General features: G+C 37.4%; 2 protein-coding genes across 4 annotated transcripts; one reads left to right on the top strand and one right to left on the bottom strand.

The window, feature by feature from the left end:
- Positions 1-1,324: 1,324 nt before the first annotated feature.
- pls1 (plastin 1 (I isoform)) lies at positions 1,325-14,537 on the bottom strand. Of its 3 annotated transcripts, none has more exons than XM_057334210.1 (16): positions 14,230-14,537; positions 10,483-10,590; positions 10,060-10,220; positions 9,582-9,711; positions 8,879-9,011; positions 8,644-8,725; positions 8,181-8,346; positions 7,853-7,995; positions 6,860-6,955; positions 6,061-6,253; positions 5,276-5,354; positions 4,540-4,654; positions 3,234-3,367; positions 3,003-3,126; positions 2,607-2,731; positions 1,325-2,496 (listed from the first exon to the last, which is right to left on the bottom strand). In XM_057334210.1, the coding sequence occupies exons 1-16, from the start codon at positions 14,273-14,275 to the stop codon at positions 2,358-2,360; spliced, it is 1,974 nt and encodes a 657-aa protein (XP_057190193.1). In that variant the 5' UTR covers positions 14,276-14,537; the 3' UTR covers positions 1,325-2,357. The 3 variants fall into 3 exon arrangements, with proteins under 3 accessions (XP_057190193.1, XP_057190194.1, XP_057190192.1); XM_057334211.1 differs by lacking the exon at positions 14,230-14,537 and adding an exon at positions 10,978-11,453; XM_057334209.1 differs by lacking the exon at positions 14,230-14,537 and having other exon boundaries at positions 10,483-11,453.
- Positions 14,538-15,295: 758 nt separating this feature from the next.
- Positions 15,296-17,542, top strand: chst2a (carbohydrate (N-acetylglucosamine-6-O) sulfotransferase 2a). The gene has a single exon (XM_057334096.1). It carries the CDS (start codon positions 15,865-15,867, stop codon positions 17,257-17,259), a length of 1,395 nt encoding a protein of 464 aa, XP_057190079.1. The 5' UTR covers positions 15,296-15,864; the 3' UTR covers positions 17,260-17,542.
- Positions 17,543-22,497: the final 4,955 nt, after the last annotated feature.

Below are 22,497 nucleotides of genomic sequence, written 5' to 3'. Positions count from 1 at the left end.
CTGTCATTTGCAGTAGCTGGGGGGTGGTGACATTTATGTTGCAAGAGATGTGGACATGTTGGCCTTTGAATCTGACATTTATCTTATACTGTATATCTAGTGTTGTGATGAGTGAAGTAAGATTGAAGATGACACAATGAAATGCATTGTGTGCATTGAAGTGCAGAGTAATATTTGTAATATGTTTGCTGAGGTTACTACAGAAAGTCTATGGCTTATTTCTGTCACCATATGCAGAATAAAAAAATAATTAAAATAAATATAATTTCCATAATGTAATTTAGGGAAATATTGTAATAGGGTACAGAATACCAGGCTATCAGAAATGGGCGCTGTTCAGCTCATGCACTTTATTAATTATAGTGAGTTAATAAATCATAACTGCTGCTGAGGTCCTGACACTCACAGCAGCAAGTAAACAACAGTATCCACATTTAAATGAATTAAGGCCCTCAATGAGAACAATTAAAAGAGCTTAGTATTGTAGTCTGAGAGAACACCCCCGAGCGTTGCAGTGTGCCAACTTTTTTACTTTTATCAGCAGTGACAAGGACATGGGTATGCATAAATATGTATACCTGAAACACAATGTTGTTTTTGATAAAAGCTTTAGACAAATATATACAATATTCATACGATTGTAAGAAATTAACAGGATATAATGTACATAAAGACTTAAAGGGCCAGTGTATAAAATTTAGCGGTATCTAGCATTGAGGTTACGAATTGCAACCAATAGCTCACTCCACCCCTCCCTTTTGAAGCACTACGGTGGCTGACACAGGACAAATATGTTGTCATGTTTTCGCTTCTTTGCAGAAGGAGATAACATATTTACGAATATTACATATTACGCACTCTGTAGAGCAGTTTGTCCGTTTAGGGCTACTGTAGAAACAACATGGTGAATTCCATGTAAGGGGATCCACGGTGTGTGAGGATAGAAATAGCTCATTCAAAGGTAATAAAAACATATCGCTTCATTATGTAAGGTCTATAGACACCTCTGAAGACATGGTTATGTATATTATATTGCATTTCTCAAATAAATTACACATTGGACTTTTAAAGTTATATTGATATTGGAAGTTATGTTACATGGGAGTGTCATCTCAAACATATCTAACTTTTAAAGTGAATTAATAACACTGGAAACATTGTAACTTTAATTGAATTCCAAGGAAAAAATGAGATTTCTAATTTCTAATTGTTTTGATAAAAGAAAACAAACTAATATGATTTTCCTTCTTTAATTAATGTGAGTTTAATACAATAACACACAAAGCAGGGAGATTAAAATGTAATGCTTTGCAAGACTGCACGTTTTAACATTAAAACTGGAATGCCAAGAGTGGACACATTGGACATCACTAACATTACTCCAAACCATTTAAAATATTAAAATCTGGTAATATTACAATACCTACAATAATGCAATGCTGTACTTTAAATGAGACATATTGTTAAGTGGATAATATACACCAAGATCCACTGTGTCCAGAGTGACAGATCCTGGGCACTGAATGATCTCTTGGATAAATCTGAGTGCAGCTGTATGTTATGGCTTGGTTATCATAGAGAGAAGCTCACAATTACATCAAAAGAGCTGGTCGAACCCACTACATGGCAAAGAGAAATGTAAACAGGAGGCCAAGCTTAGAAAATTGTGTTTTTCATAAATGCATTTCTAGCCACTGTTAAATGATGTGAGTGCTGATTCAATTATTATTTCTGTCTATTTGGAAAGCTGAAATGGCTTGGAAAGATTAACATTCTGGCATTTACACATGCTTTCACAGAGTATAATATCCTCTGCAGTATCACACGCTCAATGGATGAACAAATATTGTCTAGACTGAGATCCAAAACTAAACGAACGCATCATGAGTTTCACCGCACGCCAAAGCAGGTCGCCAGCGGCATTTAAATCTGATTAAATAACAAGATTTAATTGGCTTAAATATTTCTTCTGGGTACCTTTATTTATGTAATGTAAAAATATACAACTATTTACAATCTGGCTCCAATTTATAGAATCACTTTAATGAGTCGATGGAAATTAAAAACATTTACAAGGATTCACAGTTATTAAAGCAATAAAGAATGTTTTTAAATAATCGTACGGGACGTCTCCATGCAGTAGCTATCTCAGTCAGCAGAAATGAAACGATTAACATAATCATTGTGCCATTAAGAAAATGCTCAAATGAACGCATTGTAAATTCATCGAAGGCCTAAAGAAACATTGAAAGAAAAGAAAATGAGTTTAGGAGACGCAAAAGGGGTGCGATGCAGACGGAAAGTGCAGGGAAGAAAAAGTGCAATAACGCGCATTGTGCAACATCCTTCAAGAAAGGTCAGCCGTCCACTTTTTTCAAGCTTCTTCCCATAAGGCATGCAAACACTGTCATCACCATCTTAGGGTTGACCTCCACAAGGTCGTCGGGCAGGGCGTACACCTTGGCTCCGATTTTTCGCGCCACGGAGATCGCGTATCTGCAAGTGGAAGACACAGATACTGAGAAGGTTGCCGGTGGCGAGACAAAAGGCAATTTGATGTCAGATCTGTATCAGGGTAATTTATGAGGAACCGTGAAGGAACGTACTTTGCATTGTTTAGCTTGTCCTCTGTGGTCATGTCGCCGCTTTTCACCATCTCGTATTTGATGGCTTTGGGCATGATGGTGTCGATCAGATCGATCACTGGCAAGCTGGTGCTGATTGATTTGTCCTGAAATGATGAATTGTACGATGGTTTCATAAACACTTTGCATATTTCATATGAATCACTATGAAGTCATATTGTGTAGAGTCAAGTAATGCAATGTATTTGTACTGTATTAAAAATGATATCAGTAAGAAGGGGTGTTATTCATGAATTTCAGTTTAAATTGTTCATTAATTCTTACCTGTAAACTGTAAACTAAATATGACAACTTATATAAGAATAATGTTTACACAGACATTATTTTATAAATACAGCCCTTTGAGTGTTCACTTACCTTGAAGCTGTTAATGCATGAATCTTTCTGTCCCTGTTGCAACGTGTTGTTCACCCAGTTGATAATGATTTGATCACTCACTATTTCTCCTTCACCAATGTCAGAAAGAACCTTCAGTGTGTATCTGCAAGAGATAGTAATAGAAAGTATAATTACAGTATTCATCACAACGTACAGGTGTCTGATGTCTAGTATCAAGCAGTGATTCTTTATTCAGTGTAAATGAAATACCTTCTCATCAGTTGCCAGACTAATGCAAGCGTGTGCATGGGACTTCCCTCATTGATATTTTCCCCTCCAATTCCTACTAAGGAAAACTTTGCTTCCTTTTTCCCCAGCTCCACTGCATAATTACAATTCTCAAGCTACAAAACAAACTTATGTCAGCCAAATTAACATTACATGTATAATTCAACCCCAACAACAGCAGCACTTCATGCATAAATATGATTTTTTGACAAATACTGTGTGTATTTTAAATTCTGAACGGAGCTATGTGGTGCCCTGAGGCAGCTCGGTGTAAATCACTTCAGAAATTCAACATGTTTCAGTGCGGAGACATTTAATTTGCCGTCAGAAACAAATGATTATTATTATAGTTTTGACTGACTGCTGTTGTGAAGTAAAATAGTGAAACTGGGAGTTAAATCTCTCATCTCACTTATTAAAGGGGGGATTTAACGCTGTTTCGTGCATTCTAACTTCTTTACAATGTTAAACGTGCTGCCTTCTCATGCTTAACATGGTCAACTTGTCAAAAAACGAGTTGAACGTATTATGTAGTATTTCTGTGCTCGATACACTCCCCCAAGGCTCGTGTAGGTTTCGGAAAGCTTTTTTCGAACGTGAAAAACCATTACGTAACAACTTTTCTTAGTCCCTTATTGAGCAATTCTTCCGGAAAAGCATGCCCACGGCAAGGCGAAAGAAATATCCTGCCCACGCGTCAACCGACGAGCGATAGGAAGACCCGCTTACCATCAAGATTTGCACTGCGTCAAGATTGGCTGCGCTGTGGGCCTGCAGTTGCAGCTCATTACTCTTGCGATAGTGAGAGAAGTTGAGGTGTGTTTGCTTGTTCACAGCATTTCAGTGATGGATGTTATATAAACAGTGGATATAATGCTGGATTTGCAGATCGTTTGAAACTGATAGATGGAGTGGTCCCAGCGCTAAAAGATGCCGGACATGAACCTCACGTGGTAACTAAGTCATATGTCTGTGTTTTGTTGGCAATCGACGCGTACATTATAGTGAATCAAAACAGTTATGCAGGGATAATGCGATGATGTATTGTGTGCTCGTGATATAGTTCCTCCCCCCGCACATCCCCAGGATGTCGTCTGTTTCGGAAATAATCGTACAGCTGTATTTATCTTTTATAAATGTGATCAAACTAAGTACTCTTCGAAGATACGAAATATGCAATACTACTCTATAGGTACACAAGATTAATATGAGATTGGCAGAAACTGCGCATTCAACCGGACCTTTAAATTCTTATGTACTGTAAACCCAAAGTTGAGCTTGTACAAACCTTCTTCATGTTGGAGCCCAGTATGGGATAGGGCGGTTTGTTGACTCTAGCCCAGTTAACAGGTACCTGGATCCTCTCATATAACTGAAGAATGATCAGACCATCATGCAGATCACTGTAACAGACAAGTTTTCCACAAAAAATCACAAACTGCGTGTCAGACCTCTGACCTTTCGGTTAAGCCTGACTTCCCCAAACGTTTTGTAACTGAGTCCCTGTGATTTTACATATTTACTTTTTTTCTGAAGAAAATCAAGTGTAAGGTATTCTGCGTGGTTGATTTTGTTAGGTGGTCCAGTTCTAAGGAGGCTATTTAGAGACCAAGTCTGGTCCCTCCTTTAATGTAAATCTATTGCATTTTTGGGCATTTTATAATTTAAAAGGGGACAATATTAGAAGAATAGCATTATTCCTCATCAAGGCATGTGATTTGAGATTTCATTTATAAAAGACAAATAAAATTGTTTACTTTTACAAGAAAATGTTTAATATAGTATACATTTATAATTACAATTATAATGCATTTTAATTTCTGGTCAGTAAACTACAACTCTCTACTATGTCTACTACAATAAATAACAAAATAAAATCAAACAAAGCTCTTTTATGTTTTTTTTATTTGTATGCCTGTATTGTTTTAGTTGCTGATTCCAGGGCCAACATTTGCATTCCTGGTGCTTCAACTACAGTATAAAACCCTTCCACAGATGCAAAGCTAAACAAATGACAACATTACCTGTACAAGTGATTGACATATGGAGTCACACCTAGTGAATTCATCCAATTTCTGAATGTTTTGTCTTCTCTTGTTTCCCCTGCAAAAAGACAGAGATCATTTTTATTCATGTACTTCGTTCAAAATGTATGCAGCTAGTTTTTTCTAGAATTTGGTATTTTCTTTACATAATATAATCATATATAAAATCAGTTGGAGTGAATTAATAGTCTCATGAATGGAGCAAAACAATTATTTGTATTTCTTCAATTTTTCCAGATCAGTACAGACAACCAAGAAAACACTGCCTATAAAATATAATATTTTAAAAAGCTTTTTAAGAACTTTAATCTACTTATTTTTAAAGCCAAGAGGGAGTAGGAGTGGAGAAGAACATGAAATAATCAGATTAACTGGAAGAGATAAAAAAACTCGGAGACTGAGATGAACCCAATCACCCCCAATTACTGATATGACATTTGAGGCATGGCACACATTATTCTGTGCAGCCACAGAGCGCCCCTTGCTGGCCACTGTAAAAACTACAGTTACTTAAAGCACATAATGCAAATTTGGTCTTCATAAAAACGATCCAGTGAGTCATTAACAATGTATTATAAACATAACGGACTTAGTTTCCTATTATAGAAAGAAAATCACAACTATGTCTGGTTCATATTCCAGCCAGGATGTGAATTCAGATGTGAACCAAAGATAATCCAGCATCATTCATCACAGGCAGTCAGCAAACCCTATTACACCCCAAACAGTCCCACATGCGTATCAGATGAAATAAAACAGCTCACCCTCAATAGCATAATCAATGCCATTGCTGGCGGGTCTGTTCAAGGCCGGGTACATGTTGAAAAGATTGGCCACAAAGGCCATGTTGAGCTTATGGTTTCCTGCAACAACATCGTGGGGAGTGACAAACTGTCTGCAGTCCAGACGATCCGCTTGCTTCAACATGAGCTCTGCTCTCCTTTCATCATCACGCTCCTGAAAGATAGAGTTATTAAATCAAACTAAATTGCCTAAAAGCTGAATGATTTAAAGCTTTGCTCTTAAACAGATGTAACGTTAGTCTAGTCGACACAGCAGTGTGTTCACAAATCAACATCTGCCACCATGTGATGAATGAACGTTCTTTGCACAATAATGATAAATTTAAAAAGACATATTGGCGAGACTCCACAATTGTTACATTTTATGCTCCCACACACGTTCTGAGTCACTTCCATATTTCATTTATAAACCTGAAAAATAGATTGTGTCTGCATGATGTTAAACTGATGTATTGGCTACTTTGAATGCACTTCCAAGTTTCTTATAAAGACTTACAATCATTTACTGATTCAAGATTTGTATCAAAGTTTAAACCTCTGAGCTACACATCAAGAACCCCTTTGTTCTTGTGTCGTGTTCTTTTGTCTTCATGTTCACATTCACTTTGTTGTTTTAGCAATCGATCTTAGCCAAAACAAGACCACCTTCTTTCTTATCTGCACTGAATCATCTCATGAAGTGGCAGAGCAAACCCTGACACAGGAAGCATGTTTGCACGCTGAGTGAAAGACCATTGACTAAACATTCAGACTGACTTACATTCAGACCAGACATGTCAATGTCAATCCTCATCTCATCAACCACTCCTCCTTTCGGTGAGATCTGATCCAGCAAGTGGAAATACGCCCTGGAGTCCTAAGAGCAGAAAAGGCTTCGTTATACAAGCTGATTTGAACTAACATGGACATAACTTGAGGAATTTGTCAAACCAGATCAAAGGCTTATTTTTTTTAAATTAATACGTTTATACGCTTTTTAACCCTGACACATACAGTACAGTAGGGGAGAGGTCTATTTGATGTCATGTCTGCAAGACGTATTAATTTGCAATACGTCTCTGAGACGTCTGCTGTCAGATGTCATAAAGACATCTAAAAGATGTCTTTAAGATGTTAATCGTTTAGAATGTATGTAAAACTGCTCTTTCTAAGATGTTTTTCAGATGTTTTTACACAGCAGATGCTTTCCAGATCTTTAGCAGACATCTTACAGACGTACCTGTGCTATCTGGGATACATCTCTCCCAGCTAGCACAGGCAAGTCTGCAAGACGTCTGCTAAAGATCTGGAGATTTGGAAAACATCTGCTGAGTAAAAACAACTGCTAAACATGATCTTAGAAAAGGCAGTTTTACATAAACGTCTTACAGACATCTTCTAGATGTCTATATGATGTCTGACAGCAGACGTTTCAGAGACGTATTGCAGATGAGCAAACTATGTCTTGCAGATGTAAACGCAGACAACATCAAATATACGTCTGCCAGATGTATGTGGGCTATCAGGGCTGAGATGCCTCCTGTCAAATGTCATATAGACATCTAGAAGATGTCTGTAAGATGTTCATGATTTAGAATGTATGTACGTTTTAGATGTTTAGCAGATGTTTAACACAGCAGATCTTTCCAGATCAACATTAAACATTAAAGATATAATAGAAAGTTAGGATGGATGATAGATCATGTCACATATTTGGGTCACCACTGTTCAATGAAACTAACTGACTCAAACTGGAAACAAACAGGACATGTACTTTGATATCTTCACTGAAGTTTCTGATTGGTTTCCAGCCAGCCGCTCTGAGATGATAGTTGACCCACCGCAGCAAAATGTCCTCGGGGGACATTGACATCAGGTGGTCCAGCTCTTCTGACTCATCCAGCAAAGCAATGAGAGCTGCACACACCCAAATGCGAAGATGTGTGTTAAACGAAACAAATACATACAAATACATACACAAATACTACATACACTACTCACATACATGTACACACCGATTTTATTTATTTATGGTGGCAATTATCATCCCTATTAATCATTAGATAATCACTGAAATCAGGAAATTACAGCAGGCAAATGACCTTCATTACGAGAGATCTCAATATCAGCGAACAAGCCAATTTTTATGATTTGCCAGAGGAGTCCGAGCACCAGGTGAGGAGTTCCTGCCTTTAAGTCCTGAGCGTCGATGTTGACTACCGTGCAGCCGATAGCTGAAGCTGAGTTGAGTGCCAACACCAAATTCTCCTGAAGGGAAAAGAGGGCAAAGAGAAATATAAATAATATGTCTTTATGCGTTGTCATAATCGAACTTGTCCTCTAAACTTTGCATGATCACGTTTAAGTCATGAAGCATGAGGTTGTTTTGGATTATGAATTTAGAAACATCTAAGGAGCATTGCTGGACATGATGTGCATGTCTTTGTATTCTATTTGTTAAAGACAAACCCTACATTTTAGAATGATTCAGTGTAAAAAAACAAAGAAGCAAAGACCATTAGGCAAATTTTTACTGTTAAATCTTTCAAAAGCGAGAGCGCTTACAGTCATGGTGAATGGCGTGCGTTTCTTTGTGTTGATGACCCTCTCGTCTATAGTGTCAGGCTGGGAGAGGTTTATCATTTTGCTGCAGAGAGATAGTCAAAAGCTTGTTAAACATGAACTCTCATTCATCAGTAACTTCCATGAATAATTCATTAATAGCTCAGGGTATTTCACAACATAACAAACAAAAAACCCTTCAGGGAGGAGATGCAAAACACAGCTGTTCTTGTAGTACCATAGCAATATTCCATCTTTAACAGATTTGAAAAGACTGTCGGTCTCCGGGTCCATCGGGATGAGATGCTCGCAATCTGGATCCTTTGCCAGGGTTTTATTGATCCAGTTCACGAAAGCCACTTTTTCTTCATCTGAGAATTGTTTGAACGACAAAACATTAGCAAGATGAAGGCACGTTTAGAGACATGCGGTCTTCTTATATCAGAGGTCATTAATTCACTTTTTAATGTCATTTCAAAGTATTAAAATAGGGTTTGCCCTTTATACTGTAGCAGTGGGAAATTATATGAATTAAAACAGGAGTTGCTAGGGGATTTTATAAGTTGCTTTATTGCTTTATTGATGCTTTATTTTATAATATAAACCATTATAATATATAATTGTAACAATATTTACATAAATAAATAATTGTTTTATCATTTTTATTTTACATACGTATTAAATATTACTCCCATAATGTTACAGGATTCTCTATAAGAGCATATATGCTTAATTTGGTCTAACCTGAAAAATTGGATGGCAAAAAGTGTCCATTACACTTTAGAATGGAACTAAAAATACGATTAAAAAATAATAATTTTGAAGATTTACATTTTTCACATTAAGAGTGACTGTATGATGTGCACATATTTATGGTAAGTTTATTTTATTAAAAGCAAATAATGTACATTTTGCTTTTATATTAACTTGTATCTCCTGACCTGAATATGAGTGCTGTGTTCCTTCACTTGAGATCTTTGATGTTCCACCGAATGATCGAATCCCATCTCGCCTGGAGATGCACTTGCGGAATGTCTCTCTTATTTCTTTACTTCTTAGCTCCTGATATATCTGAAAAAAGAAGTAAGGTGATCTTTGTGAGACACCTATAAACATCTTTCAGGTGCAGCTACGGTATTCTCTGACCAATAACATGTAATATATGTTAATGTATTATAAAGCGAATTAGATTTAAAAGCTAGAGGAAAGATTTTCATCAAATGTTGTTTTAAAATTTGCTCTGTTCATGTAAAAAGACATCATATGTTATGGAATAAAGTAGGATTGTGATTGTTTTCTTAGTTTTAGAGTTCAGCGGCCCCTGTATGAATTTATATTTTTGGCTGCACTGTCCCTTTTAAGATCAAAATCTTACTATGAGATAACAAACCGTAATATACAAACAAATATCAGACATACTGCAACAAACTCTTCAAAGCTGATCTTCTCATCCTTGTTGGTATCACCAGCTATAAATTTCTCCACAATCTCCCGAACCTTGTATCCCGGTAAATGAAAGCTGGCCTCACGAAAGAGCTCTTGCAGTTCAAAATCGCTTACGTAGCCACTGTTATCAATATCTAGGACAAAAGACAATTTGAATAAAAAAAAACTTAAAGCAGCAAAGTTGAATCTATCATCACAGACAACCTTTGATACCATTCCTACTGCTGTAATTCCATAAAAACATTATGTGCGCATTTGTGGGATGACAAATAGCCATAAAACAGACATAGTATGTATTGACTTACTGTAAACTTTGGTAATATTTGACACCTCACAACCACCAAGTCATGTGAGTCAACCACATTTTACACACCAAGAAGCTTTAAAAGCACTGACCGATTTTATTGAAAGCATCCCTTAGGTCTTCCAGGTCCTCTCGGGAGATCTGTGTGACGTTGTTCTCCATGCTGACCTCCTCACAGCAGTTCTCAGCATGCAAAAGACCTGCAAAAAGACATAGACATTGTAAACCTTGTTTATTTGAGAACCGCTGTATCTCTTTCATGATAAGCAAATTGTTCTATATATGGTGGCTTTGAAAGTTAGAGACAGTATACAGTACAGTCGAGTAGTTTGGGAAAATGTACATTCTTGTTACATGCAATACTTTCTAAATCAGCAATTTCCATCAGGATTTCCTTGCAGTATTTATCATTTCATATTCATTAAGAGACTATATTTGTGAGTGCAAAAATATGATTTCATACACATTGAAAAAGTTCTTGAACAGAATATCGCACATAAAAAACATTCTTCTATAGATTTCTATATGATATCACTGTCAAATCAAAGCCTCATTAATGTCCCACTGATGTGACCTGAAAACAGTACCTCTCTCCTTGACTTCTCACTCTTCTGCAAGGCTCAGCTGGAGTTTAAGCAGAAACAGACGTGGGCTTTTAAAATGAGTCTTCTGCAACGTAGTCTATCCTCTTTCAGAGTGCAGCAGAGCTCATTTGCTCAAATAAAGACATTACAAGACAAGTTAAAAGACCTTTGGCCTCTATGATGTCTACTAAAGGCGAGGGCTTCGTACTGAGACAGCTATGAGGTTAACGTTTAACATCTAACCCAATGCTGTGTCAGCTGAACCTGTCATGTCATTTAGTACTTCCTTACCTCAGAACCTTAAAACAGGGCTGTAAGTTAACTTTTTTGCACATAGCACCGATGTTACAGAGGTTTAAAGTTTGTAGCACAGGCCAAAAAGTTGTTGCACAAGTATACGTCTGTTATCATCTTAAAAAAAAAAACACAAGTGCAGGTCATCATAAATATCATAAAAAGACACAGGTAACTGAAAAAGGACATTAACGTTATACAAATGGATAAATTAATAATAATATTTTTTGTTTTCTCCCAAATTAATTTCTTCCTTTTAAATTTTTCTGAGTTCTGTATTTTCAAAGCTTTACTATACATTAGTAAATACATCTGTCCATAAAAATAGTACAGTAAACTATAGTACAGTAAACTACAGTAAAATGATTGTGTACTATAGTATATTTGAACCTTACTATAGTAAATACTAAAGTATACTATAGTGTTTACTACAGTTTATAAATTTACTACAAGTTTATTATTTTTATCATCTGGTTTAAATTAAGCCGACTTTTATTTTGACGCGTGATTGTGAAGACGCTTGAGTTTCAGTGTGTTTGATAGTAGCTTCACTCAAAACATGAAATACCCGTAAAATAAACTTAGAACAACTCTGTGGATAAAGTTTATTTGTTCATGTCCTCGTATAGTAAGATACAGGCAAATCCACGAATGTCACGCTTTTAACATGTTAAACTGTGCAACTCGTTCACTCATAGACACGCAGAACAAGCAGAGGACATTTAAATAGTAGAATTACGCTTTCGTGATTCCTTCCATGTTTTCCCACATCGCACAAACCATAGGGCTCTAACGTTAGATAAATGGATGCAGCCGGAAAACAAGTTTTTATTGCAAAAACTACAAGTAAATAAAACAAAAATAAATAGTGGTGCGCTATCAGTTAACCTCATACACAAACAAGCACAACGACAAACGCACTTTACACAAACAAGCGGCTCTGTCTAATCCACCTGCCAAACTGTATCCCACGCGTGCTATACACTATTAAATTTATTCTTTGCATGGACCGATTTTCTTGTAACATGTACAGCCCTGCCTTAAAAACACTGTACTGACATATGGTAGCCTATACTTTACACTTCAGATCATTCACTTGACACTTGTCCATAACTTTGTGACCTGACAAGACTGCATAACATGTCTCTGGTTTTGTTGCTTATAGCAAGCGGGAAGTTTAGTGGATTGTAAAAATAGAATTTTATATCTTAAGTATTTATAGGACCAGATAGTATCCATCTTAATGGCTTCGTATAACACTTTCTGCTTAACACACATACACACAACTTACGCAAACACACCCAAAGTCTAATTGAATTTGGAGATCTTCTCAATTTATGTAACAAAAACTGTTAAAATTTTGTTAAAAGGCTGATTGAATACAGAAGCAAAATGAAAGTACAGCAATAATAGGAGGCTCTTTCTACCTGAACAGCACATTAGCTTATAATAGCCTCCTACCTCGTAAAAAGATCTTATCTGTGGAATAGTTGACTTGATGATTGTGAAAACGGATTCACAACCTATAAAGCAAAAGAACGAGCTGGAAAATAATATCCTATTCATGAATGTTATTTCAGTTCTGTTGAAATTACAAGAGATGTATTACAAAACCTCAGAACCTGCATGTTTTTAAAAACAGTACACATTGTAAAACTCATCTTGTTATACAAATTAATTACCAAATTAACAAAATCGTTATAGTGTAATGTAAATTATTCAATAAGTCATTAATTCGGTTCATCGTGACACTCAAAGTTGTTGAGATCTACCGTATCTAAAGTCAACATGCACTTCAAATTCACTGGACTAAAGATGATAAAGACTGTATACATCACAGAATGGAAAACAGTCAAAAAATACTAAATTACTAGTGTTCTTGTAGTTTAATTGATATAACATTGCGTTAGAAGTGCAAAGGTCAAGGGTTTGACGTCCAGAAAACACACATACTGATAAACATGTATACCTTGAATGCACTCTAAGATGCTTTGGATAAAGGGTGAACGTAATGAATATAAATCCCTCCAGCAGAATCAAATTGAAAAGTCCAACAAAGTAATACGCTGACTCAACAGTTCACAAAGAAACTCTTAAAGAAATACACAGTAACAACCTTACCACTCACAAAGCCTCTTCACTTCCTGTTTATCAAGGGATCCGAGCAACAACGCACTAAAAGATCTTTGAGTAATCCATACCAAATAAGAAAGTGGATATTAATCTCTTTCGAGAGTTTTAAAAGGTCCTTTTGAACAAATAAGAATAAACAGGTTGGAAAACAGGTAGCAAGTCAACAGTTTCTCGGCTCAAGACTGTTTCACTGATATTCAATACGGAGCTCACTCCTTTAAGAGACTCATCGGCCTCTGGGTTGCCACCTGCATTATTGATCATCGTCAAAACAGGATCGGTTACCACATTACCCAGGCCCTTACGGCTGGAAGAAGGTTACATATTACGGCAATAATACTTTAATAGAATACAGAGGCTGTGCATGTTATATAGAGGTTACCTGGATGCTTCCTGACAGAGCCAATATAATTTTATTTCACATGAGAGAATGAGATATGGAATTCAAATATGACAGAGGCGTATTTTATTGTTTAAACTATACAGTTATTTTTTTTACACACCGAACAATATTACTACTGAATAGTTAATACTGGTAAATTGGCACGCCTTTTTTTTACATTGAAATTAGTGGAACAAAATGACCTAAATTCACCCATGAATTATTGTTTTTAATTAAACAAAGTCAATTTGCACCGATTATCAACTGAGATTATATCAAGAAACTGTGTGATTGACATTTTCCTCGATAATGGCGACATCATATCAGGTTACATATGGAACACATATGGAAAAGATTTGAAAATGTACTTTGGTCACGGCAGAAGTGGAAAAATATTTTTTGTATCAGGCCCTTTAAACCGAGAAGCAAAACAGACCCCATCTCACCTTCTTTGGTCTTTTTTCTTTGGAGTTCTTTTGACATTAGTGGCATGATTCTTTCTTCTCGTGCACATAACAGAAGCCACAGATATGCAATTCAACAGCACTGAAAATGTGTTAAATGTTATAAAGAGCACAGAAAAAGTGAAGTATACATTTCTTTAGCCCTGAACAATCGCACACATTCAATGTAACTTTTACTGAGCGGGTCAAAACAATGACCAGCTGAGCTCATGCTTCAAAATATGGCAGGACTACAGGCTAATGCAGTACTGGAATGGCCCATCTATGATCCTAATCTCTCTTTAAACACCCTTTCTCTCTATTCATTGCTCTAGTACAGATGTCATACATACATGATGAAGTGAAAATAACATTTATTTATTTCCCTGCCAAAATGTTTTTAAGCTATGTGCATTATTTATATATACAAATTAGTTCTTGTATTATTGTTTCAATGTTGTTAAAGTCGAGGCAACACTGAGCTAACGAGAAACAGAAACGGAACAGCAGGGGGCACCAACTACACATATAGTTGTCAAAAGAGGAACTAGATGTCTATTGATGGAAAATTACTATCAATATGTAGGCCTAATTTTATTACATACAAAAATATTTCAGCAATCTCAAGTTCAAAGAACTCTTGTTTTAATATATTGAAAATAATTTAAATGAAAATTTTAAAATACTTAAGTTTGTTTCTTTATTATTATTATTATTATTACTATTATTAGTATTATTATTACTACCTTAATTTTGCAATTATTGCATAATTGTCACGTATGTTCTTGAAACCGTCATAACCACTTATCATCGATATAACCTCCAACTTTTCATGGTCAAAATAATAAATAACGATTTACTAAATAGATACACACCGATTCTAAGACATAATAAAAATATAGGTTACGCAGTAAGTGAACGACGTCTCAAAACAACGCAAGAATTACTTTGTGACATAAAGCACCAGAAACATCATGTTGCTATGTGATCATTATAACGGTCTGATCCGCCAGTGATATTTGACAAAGGTAGACACGAACCAATAGCATCGTTAAAAAGCGCCCCGAAGCTCCCCTTTCCGCGAATCAGCGCCCAGAGGAGGCGGAGTTCGTGTTCCTTGACTCCGGTTGAATTCGTGCCGTATCAATTAGTTACGGTGTACATCTGGACAACGGAGCAGATTGCTGGGTACCACTCTGACGGAAGATGCTACGTTCGTTTGATTCTTCGTATATAAAAGGCTCTTTTGAATGCATCTCTTTGTGAACTCAAATGTACGTGCACGCACGTATATCGCCATTTTATTACAGCCCGTGGCCTGGACCCGCTTATCTTTACAGCGTTTAGCTGCTACGGCCGCGTCGGGATGAATCTCCAGAGGATTTCTATCGGTGAGATAAACTGAACGATTTCGTGAGCCTTTATACGATTTGAACGCCATCCCTCGTCTTGCACCCGAATGAAACCCTGCGCATTGCAGTGCGGTTTGTTTTTGATTCGTCTCTTTTGGATACGGGCATCCCATCGTCTCCCACGCTCCGCCTAATCGATCATCGATTACACGGACTTGGGGCAGATGTCACGCTTTCTTGTGTCATCATCACTGTTTCGGACATCACTGGCTCTCCTGTGTCCTAAATGAAAAACAAATCCTACCCACTAAAATTCACACCACCATGGGAGAAGAATGCTGGTTTTGGAAGGAAACACAAGCCTTGCACGAGGAACCACACCAAAATAATAGCCAACCCCGCCATTGTCATGAAAGTGCTACGCCGGAAAAAGATAATCATATTTCTCGCCTATTTTCTGCTGGTGGCTTTGACTATGTTGAACCTGGCGAACTACAAATGGACCAAAGAGCCTCAGCAATGCAACCAGCCAATGCAGGGACTGAGCTTCCAAAGCAGATCAGACGTCCGTTTCCTTTACAAAGCCCCACAGGTGAAGAAAAGGCAGCTCGTGTACGTCTTGACAACATGGAGATCTGGGTCTTCTTTCTTTGGGGAGCTCTTCAACCAAAACCCTGATGTGTTCTTCTTGTATGAACCAATGTGGCATATTTGGCAAAAGCTGTACCCTGGGGATGCCGTGTCTCTCCAAGGAGCTGCCAGGGACATGCTGAGCTCGCTTTACAGATGCGATTTCTCTGTTTTTCAGTTGTACAACACCCCTGGGGGAAAGAACATAACATCTCTTGGACTGTTCGGTGCCACTCTCAATAAAGTAATCTGTTCATACCCTCTCTGTTCGTCCTATAGGAAAGATGTAGTGGGGATGGTGGATGATAAAGTTTGTAAAAAATGCCCCCCGCAGAACCTCCAACTTCTGGAGGAGGAATGTTTAAAATATAACACTATAGTTATCAAGGGAGTGCGTATTTTGGATATTAATGTTCTGGGCCCTCTAATGGAGGACCCCTCTTTGAATCTAAAAGTAATCCATTTGGTTCGAGACCCCAGGGCAGTGGCAAACTCCAGGATTAAATCTAGACACGGACTGATCCGAGAGAATTTGCAAGTGGTACGCAGCAGAGACCCCAAGCTTCGTCGTGTGCCATTCGTGGATGCAAACCATAAAGTGAACAAAAAAGACGGTTCGGACTATCACTCCATAGGAGCCATGGAGGTAATCTGCGAGCGGATGTCCAAAACTCTACAGACTGCCCTCCATCCACCCAGCTGGTTTAAGGGAAAATACATGACAATACGTTATGAGGACATGGTGGAAAACCCTGTTAAAACTGTTAGGAATGTTTATCGCTTTGTTAACCTTTCAGCCAACCACGACATCGAGATCTTCGCTATGAATATGACCACAGGAACGAGCGCCTCCACAAAACCGTTCATTGTGTCCTCCAGAAACGCCACGCAAGCGGCTAGCGCCTGGAGAACTGTGCTTAACTACCAGCAGATCAGACAGGTGGAGGAGTACTGTCAGCATGCAATGTCTCTCCTCGGATACCTGCGTGTGCGCACGGCCGCGGAGGCGAAAAATTTGAGCAGATCATTATTGACAGTGCCCAAAATATAGACGTCGCCAAAGACATTTCATGGAAGTCACTGTATTTTGCATTTGTGCTGATAGCAGCCTGGTTATTCATTCAAAACAAACTGTTATTTATGTTCAGAGCTTAATGGCCCTGTGGAATGTATCTGTTTGCACTGTACTCTACACAGCCATCTATGTTGGGACCAGAATATTGTCTGTACATCACCAGATGTTTGACCAAATAAGAGCGAAAACAGCACCATGTGTATAATGTGTTATTAATCATTAAAGCTATGCCAAGATGTTTATTTAATTAAAACACAAAGAGGTGTCCGATGTGTATTTAAAGAGCAATAATTGCACCATCCTGTTGTTTAATTCAAATTAGAACAAGATTAGATAGCGGAGCTGAGCTCCAAACAAATCAGATGCACTACCCTTCCTGATTTTGCCTCTCAAAAACTGATAAGGCAGTTTTGGTTGTATAGTACCAGCTTCCAGCTGCATGCTTTACTATAGTCTGCAAATGCCATATGTGTGTGTTATGCAAATGTGTTTTACAATACATTTGTCTACATTTCTCATTTTTTACGCTGCTTGAAGCCCTGCATCCAGACAGGTGTGTTTATTTTTGCTTAAAAGGATAGTTCACCCAAAAATCGAGTTGTTCCAAATCTGTATAAATTTCTTTGTTCTGATGAACACAGAGAAATATTTTTGGAAGAATGCTTATAACCAAACAGATCTTGCCCCCCATTGACTCCTTACTTTATATTACTTTATTTTTTTGTTTTGTTCTGTTCTGTTGAACACAAAAATAAGATATTTTGAAGAATGTAGGACAGCAAACAGTTCTGGGGCACTTTTGACAACCATTGTATTTTTTCCTATTATGGTAGTCAATAGGGGGCAAAATCTGTCTGGATATAAGCATTTTTCCAAATATCTTTATTTGTGTTCATCAGAAAAAAGACATTTATACAGATTTGGAACAACTCGAAGATGAGTAAATGATGACAGAATTTTCCTTTTTGGGTGAAGTATCCCTTAAAGCAAGAATAAACACACCTGTCTGCTATTCAAATTATAGTGCTTTGTTATACAATGTATGTTGATCTGTGCATTCACAACCTTGTTTTCCTCTCACCAATTCCCCCCTTCGCAAAGTTTGTGCAGCTGGAAACCGCTTCGTGGGGACTTTTATGCTGTTTTGGCACAAACACACAGCAGTGTTTTAATAGAACCCACATTGCTAACACTTTTCACGTTTCATTCAACTTACAAAAGCTTTGAGCTTTCCAGTTAAACAGCTATTTACATAGTCAAAATGGTATAATATCTGTGACATAACAATGGGGAGCTAAATATAACATATATCCAGGGACCAAATTAAAACTGGACTGTGATTTTTATAGTTTATAAGGTATGGACAATACATGGTTTAAAGCAGTGGTTTTTAAACTTTTCGTTGCAAAGCCTCCTTTGGGTTGGGTGCATTGCGGGCCCTCAAATAAAGAATTTTAGTTCAACCAAAAACATATTCAGTTATACGATGCTGGAAAATCAATTGTTTGGTTGGTGGTCTTATTTTTCTGATGTTTTATTGACATCTTGGGCCCCCAGTTTGAGAACCACTGGTTTAAAGGAATAGTTCACCTTCAAAATGAAAATTCTGTCATCATTTACCCGCGCTGTTGTCATTTTAAACCTGTGTGATTTTATTTCTTCTGCAAAACACAAAATAAGATCTTTTGAAAAATGTTAGTAACCAAAAACCTCAAAATATCGTGTTCTGCAGAAGAAAGAAAGTCATACAGGTTTAAAACAAGGTGGTGAATATATAATGACATCACTTTAATTTAAGTTGAATTGTAAGAATGACAATCCAACCCTCAGTGATGTGTAAGATTAAAAACTAAGAAAACACCCAATGCAACTTCTAACTTCACTTGAATTAAAATGTTGCCTTAAGCCACTAACCTCAAAAAGTAAAATGAAATTAAGCATTTTTAGACATCTCTGTTGGAAAGAACTGCAGATGTCACTGATGATGAAGCTCTACTAACATTGATGCGGGGTATCATGGTGGCAGACTGTTAACACTATAGCCCACAGATTCCAGACAATAAATGTGTCTCTCGGGAGTATCTGGTAACCATGAATCCCGGATTCTCTGAAGAGGGTCCCGGTGCCTCTCAGTGCCTGCTCTTGCAGATATGTGTGAGACTGAATGTGTGAGAGGGAATCACGAGAGAGCAGACTCTGTTTTCCAGAAATAGCAGCTGCAGGGGGTGGTGGGTGGCTAGGCGATCGGGGAGGCCGGTCAGGGGTGTGCATGGTGGCAGAACGTCTTACCTTGAGGATGTCCTGGTGCTCAGTCTGGGTCTCGGCATGTACCCCTGGCTTATTGCCATCTCTTTGCCCTTATCCTGAAGCAGTGTTCAGAACAAGAACTTACAGAGTAAGCAAAAGAGACTTCTGGGATATTGCTAATTGAATGTGTTTTGTTTTTCAGTATTATAATATCAGTATTACAAGACGTCTTTTTTGTGGTTACGTAAGAGCTAGAGTTTACCGCAAGCATTCCAGTCAAGTATGGACACGGGGAAATGAAAATATGCTATGACATGTTTATTGAATAAAATAAATTCTGAATATGTATAAATTTGCTTTTAATACATGAAAAAAAATAGAAAAGGAAAAGGCCAATAAAGTTTGTAGTGCTGTAATCTGAACTAAAAGGGTGGCTATTTAAATGAGCTTTTAAGTGAGTTATGATTTTTTATATCTTTTTTTATTTGGTCCCACATTTTTGTTTAATTTCGTATGGCATTTTATTGTTAATTTAATCTGTAAAAAATATAGAAAAGTAGGTGTGTTCAAATATGCATTACAAATATGCAAAATATGGATCATATATGAAGATGAGGATGGATGATTAGTTTATGTCACAACAAGCTACTGGAGAATGCAGACATGGGGCCTAAGAGACTGGCTCGATGATTACGTGACAGCATTGTACAAACAAAAGTGATGCATAATGTATCTTGCAATAGCGAGTGACATTACTGTTCTTTTCTTTTGACCGTAACTATGTTAACACTTCACATTCACTATTGTTAACTATTTCCTTATTGCTAAGGCCACTGAGACATTTCTCTGTGCAGTTGTCATGGTTACTCGGTCAGTGATGCCCATCATGCAAATGGAGCAGATGGTGAACGTGCAGTCATGGACAGCTGAGGAGATGGAGGGTGTATTTAGATGGCCTGGGGGAACGACAGCTTAAAAGTAGAATCGTTCCCTCCAAATCTCTCCTAATTCCCAATAGGCAATATTTATACCAATTTACTTCTTTCTTTCTTTCTTTCTTTATCAATATCAATATTTATACCAATTTACTTCTTTCTTTCTTTATCAATATCAATATTTATACCAATTTACTTTTTCCTTGGACTTTTAGTTTGTGTGCATCAGTTCCTGTCTTCTGTTTAATTTTGTAGTCCGTTGTAGTTCTGTTTCTCATTGTGTCACTGTTTCAAGTGTCTTTTGTCGATCGTTGTTAATGCATATGTTTGGTTTGTTTGGATTAACTCATGGCTGTTTATGTTAAGCCTTGTTCTTGTATTATTGTGTCTTCATGTTTCCTTGGATTTACCTTACCCGTGGATTAAGTTAAAGAGACTTTCTACCTGCACATGGATCTGCTCTTCTGTTTTCCCAACGCAAATCGTAACAGAATGATCGACCCTTCAATGGATCCAGCAGCGGAATGGCACCCAGCTATGCTCCTTCTAATGCTCCGCCAGGGTTCCCGTTCCCTTGAGAATCACACCCAGGACTCGTTCCACAAACCCACCTTTCAGATAAGTCACTCATTGTGTTTTACCGTGCACATTTAAACAAACAAATTAGATCACAATTTACTCCATTGGGAAACTGGTAGACTTGAGCGGGTCCTCCTTCACAGTGGAGGAGGGACCTTCTAAATGTTTTTTTAGGGGGGGCAGTAAGCCTCAGGATCGGCAGGCCATGGAGTCAGCCCAGTTGTGGAGGCTTCCTAGCCCCACGCTGACGGTGGCCAATTCAGAGGCTGTTCAAATAGCTGCCAATCCTGAACCCACTCGCAAGATGGCCGACGGTTCGGAACTCACTCGCAAGATGGCTAACAATACAGAGTCTGTTGTGTTGGACTTTTAGTTTGTATGCATCGGTTCCTGTCTTCTGTTTAGTTTTAGTCTGACAACATTTACTAACCTTCAAGTTGTTCCCAATCTGTATAAATATCTTTGTTCTGATGAACACAGATAAAGATTTTGGGAAGAAAGCTTATAACCAAACAGATCTTGCCCCCCATTGACTCCTTACTTTATATTACTTTATTTTTTTGTTTTGTTCTGTTGAACACAAAAATAAGATATTTTGAAGAATGTAGGACAGCAAACAGTTCTGGGGCACTTTTGACAACCATTGTATTTTTTCCTATTATGGTAGTCAATAGGGGGCAAAATCTGTCTGGTTATAAGCATTCTTCCAAATATCTTTATTTGTGTTCATCAGAAAAAAGACATTTATACAGATTTGGATGACATAATTTTTCCTTTTTGGGTGAAGTATCCCTTAAAGCAAGAATAAACACACCTGTCTGCTATTCAAATTATAGTGCTTTGTTATACAATATATGTTGATCTGTGCATTCACAACCTTGTTTTCCTCTCACCAATTCCCCCCTTCGCAAAGTTTGTGCAGCTGGAAACCGCTTCGTGGGGACTTTTATGCTGTTTTGGCACAAACACACAGCAGTGTTTTAATAGAACCCACATTGCTAACACTTTTCACGTTTCATTCAACTTACAAAAGCTTTGAGCTTTCCAGTTAAACAGCTATTTACATAGTCAAAATGGTATAATATCTGTGACATAACAATGGGGAGCTAAATATAACATATATCCAGGGACCAAATTAAAACTGGACTGTGATTTTTATAGTTTATAAGGTATGGACAATACATGGTTTAAAGCAGTGGTTTTTAAACTTTTCGTTGCAAAGCCTCCTTTGGGTTGGGTGCATTGCGGGCCCTCAAATAAAGAATTTTAGTTCAACCAAAAACATATTCAGTTATACGATGCTGGAAAATCAATTGTTTGGTTGGTGGTCTTATTTTTCTGATGTTTTATTGCAAAAAAAAAGATAAATTTCTACATTTCATTAAATGCCATAAAATCTGTGACCATCCTCCCCACACCAACCCCCCCCCTGGGGAAACAATCTTGGGCCCCC

Source organism: Triplophysa rosa, linkage group LG5, assembly GCF_024868665.1.
Source record: "Triplophysa rosa linkage group LG5, Trosa_1v2, whole genome shotgun sequence".
NCBI classification, from domain to species: Eukaryota; Metazoa; Chordata; class Actinopteri; order Cypriniformes; family Nemacheilidae; genus Triplophysa; species Triplophysa rosa.
This window is presented reverse-complemented; position numbering and strand designations above follow the sequence as displayed.